Genomic DNA, 3,437 nt, shown 5'->3' with positions numbered 1-3,437 from the left:
ATTTTATTAGTATCTTCTCTCTCAATGAGTGTTCAGCTCAGGTAAGAGGATGATTCTCCTTCCCAATCAGTGGCTCGTAGCTTCTGAGACCCTTTGTTTCATTCTCTCAGTTTCTGGGTGAATCCGGCCAACCTGATCTGTGTTATGCTCTGCTGTCCACTGCTGTGGAAGGTACTTCCTTCCCTTCCTGAGCACTACGTACCTGGTTAGGTTGCCTGAAATATCGGTGACTCTTTTTCTCTTTGGAATGTAGGAACTCATAGTGATAAACATTCTCATTGGTGTGATTTAAACTGTTTAAAGTTCCCGTTGTGTTTCAGCGAGAACCTGGCCATGGAGGTGGTCAGAGAGACCGTCTGTTGTGACAAGGAGACATTTAGCAGTATCTATCAAATGCTGACAACTCTGGGACGAGGAACTTTTGGCACAGTGAACCTGGCCTTTCACATGCCCACTGTCAGCTACGTGGCTGTGAAGATTCTGGCAAATGTGAATGGGGACTGCGCCCGGAACAAGAATGAGGTTGATATAATGAGATCCCTCGTTCATCCGCATATAATCAGGTTCCTTCAGGAGGTGCAGACACGGGAGATGACGTATCTCATCATGGATTACGCCTCCAAAGGGAACCTGTTGCATCAAATTAGAAAACCGGGAGGCTTACAGGAGTGCGAGGCTCGAAGGCTGTTTGGACAGGTAGCACAGGCAGTGAAGTACTGCCACGACAACTGGATCGTCCACAGGGACATCAAAGCCAACAACGTCTTGATCGACGCCTCTGGGAATGCGAAGCTTTGTGATTTTGGCCTGGCAGTCAGAGTTGCCCCCGGGAAAAAACTAAAGACTTTCTGCGGCACTCTGGCCTACTGTGCCCCGGAACTCTTCGGAGTGGAGCCATACGATGGCTATGCCAGCGATGTTTGGAACTTAGGCGTCCTCCTCTACTACATGGTGGCCAGGCACCTTCCGTTCCAAGCGAGCTCTTCTATGGGGTTGAAGCAGCAAATTTTAGCTGCAAACTTCAGCGTTCCTCATCATGTCCCACTTGATATTTTCAACGTAATCGTGGAAATCTTCATGATCAGCCCCAACAGGAGGCCCACCATCAGCCAAATCCTGACGCGCCCCATGATCAGGGACAGCCAGGCACGGGAATCCATCCAGAGTCTCCCAGGCACCCCGAGCCCTAGCATTGTCAGCACCATGGCAGGCATGGGGTACCAACGGGAAGAAATGATTGAGTGTCTAGAAGACCAAAAATTTGATCAGGCGATGGCCACATACCCGAGTCTGCAACACCAGGCACCCGGGGGAGACTGCTGCCATCACCGGGGGAAACCCACAAAACCCATGGAGCCAGGCCTTGTCCTCAACCCGGCTGATCTTCACACCTTCTCTGGGACTCCTCTAGAGGGCAAGCTCCTGCAAGAACCTTTAGCAGGAATCCCCACAAGTCATCCCAGCAGGTTCCGTTGCTTGAGTCCTCAGACCCAAAGCTTGGGAAAATCTGAGCTGGGGAGCGAGTGACCCCAGCGCAGCAGAGTCCCCCTCCACCAATTCTGCCTTCCAGCTACTCACCTCCTGCCTCTGCCTGCTTGCTCCTTCAAGGCCACCATTCTCATCAGTGACAACTGGCTCCTGCACTTACCACCATGTGCAACACCCTGAGGGACTGGTAGGTGTCAGATTAGAGTGAAACCTGAAAACTCAATGAGTGGTCAGCAACCTGCTGTGCCTCCTGCCTCCAGCTTGCCTGAGTCTGCCTGAATCTGCACTGGCCAGTGAAATTCTTTAAGAAGGCTTCTGTTTTTCTCAGCCTTGCAAAGGTAAGCAGGCTTTTCCACTTCTTTTGGAGGTGGGCGTGGGGGGGCACTTCCGGGAAGCTGCCTCGTCCATGCCACAGTCACATTGGTAAAATCTCATCTCGTGTTCTTTCTGCCTAGACCATGTCAACCTGTGACAGCAGGAGACCCAGAGAAGACTGTGCGACTGGTGTGGTGGTCCATCTCTCCAGCTGTCTTCCTCATTAGAACCATCCTGGGATCTTCTATATTCAAGAATGTGTCCCAGCATTCAGCGCAGGTCATTGTGATGGCGGATATCCCGGCCTCTGGTGCCACTCTGTTCTCCTGCCCCTCCCCCCCAATTTAATGTTGATGTCTCCAGACTCAGATCCCCCTCTTTTCTCCTTGGAGCGCTGCGGTTTCAAGATACAGAAGTGTGGCTTATCCGAGCCCCTCCAAACTTTGCCCCACAGTGGTGAGTGGTCACTCCCACCCGCCCGCTGGGAGTATCCCCCCCACACACACACACACTGGAAACTAAACCCACCCCACACTGTGAACATAGAACTGTAGACAGCCTTTCTGATAATCTGGAGAATCAGCCACGTTCTGTCTAGCCCAGGCTGGTTTCCAAGTCCCAGCATAGTCTAGCCTCAGTTTCTTGAGTCTGGAACTACAAGCGGGTGTCACATGTTCTTTTGTTTTGGAGAATCTTTTTTAGTTTGTTCGTTTGTTTGTTTGTTTCTTTATCAAGAGAGGGTTTCTCTGTAGCTTTGGAGTCTGTCCTGCTGTCCTGGAACTAGCTGTTTTAAACCAGGCTGGCCCTCAAATCACCTGCCTCCCGAGTGCCAGGATTGAAGTCGAGCACAGCCACCACTGCCTGGCTTTGTTTTGGAGAATCTTAACATCCTATGCAGTAGTTAAACTCGGATCTTTTTGCTTTTACCTCTCAAGGGCAGCTACCAAGCCCAATTTTATACAATGCTGGTGATGAAATCTAGGGCCCATTCATACTAGGCACAAACTCCATATCTGAGCCTCGTCCCTCGCCCGCCTGCCTTAAACATTACTTAGGCATTAATGATGGGGATTAGATTTAATGTCAGCACTCAGGAGACTGAGGCAGGAAAATGGTAGGCTTCGCGGCCAGCATGAGATAGGGAATACCAAGCTAGCATCACACACAGAGGGTCTGTCTCAAGAAACAGCCAGAAGCCGGGTAAAGTCAGGTCGTGATGGTGCAGCACATGGGAGGCAAAGGCTGGTGGATCTCCGAGTTCCCTGCCAGCCTGGTCTAAAGGGTGAGTTCCAGGACAGACAGGGCTACACAGAGAAACCCTGTTTTGAAAAGCAAATATTAAAAAACGAAGCAAGCAAGCCTGGAAAGGTGGCACGTGTCTGTTTGCAGTACCTGGGAGGTGATGCATGCTGATCAGGAGTTCTAGGCCTCACACAAGCCGCACACAACAGAAGTTAGTTGAGACAAAACTCAGAATTTTAGCACCCTAGCCTAGAAAAGCTGCTTCTAGCCCCGGCCTCCCGCTTTGCAAAGGATCTAGCCAGCCTCTGCCTTCTCCCTTTCTTTCCTCAGCCTCAATGGGCGGCGTGTGCCTCTCTCTGGCTCAAAGACTGTTAAGGGCAAACTGGATGGCA

At 51.1% G+C, this 3,437-nt stretch overlaps 1 protein-coding gene across 1 annotated transcript; it reads left to right on the top strand.

Moving 5' to 3' along the window:
- The first annotated feature begins 333 nt into the window (after positions 1-333).
- LOC102000154 (sperm motility kinase-like) lies at positions 334-1,527 on the top strand. The gene has a single exon (XM_005354025.1). The coding sequence runs from the start codon at positions 334-336 to the stop codon at positions 1,525-1,527; it is 1,194 nt and encodes a 397-aa protein (XP_005354082.1).
- Positions 1,528-3,437: the final 1,910 nt, after the last annotated feature.

The sequence above is a fragment of the Microtus ochrogaster genome, chromosome 15 (genome assembly GCF_000317375.1).
Source record: "Microtus ochrogaster isolate Prairie Vole_2 chromosome 15, MicOch1.0, whole genome shotgun sequence".
NCBI classification, from domain to species: domain Eukaryota; kingdom Metazoa; phylum Chordata; class Mammalia; order Rodentia; family Cricetidae; genus Microtus; species Microtus ochrogaster.
This window is presented reverse-complemented; position numbering and strand designations above follow the sequence as displayed.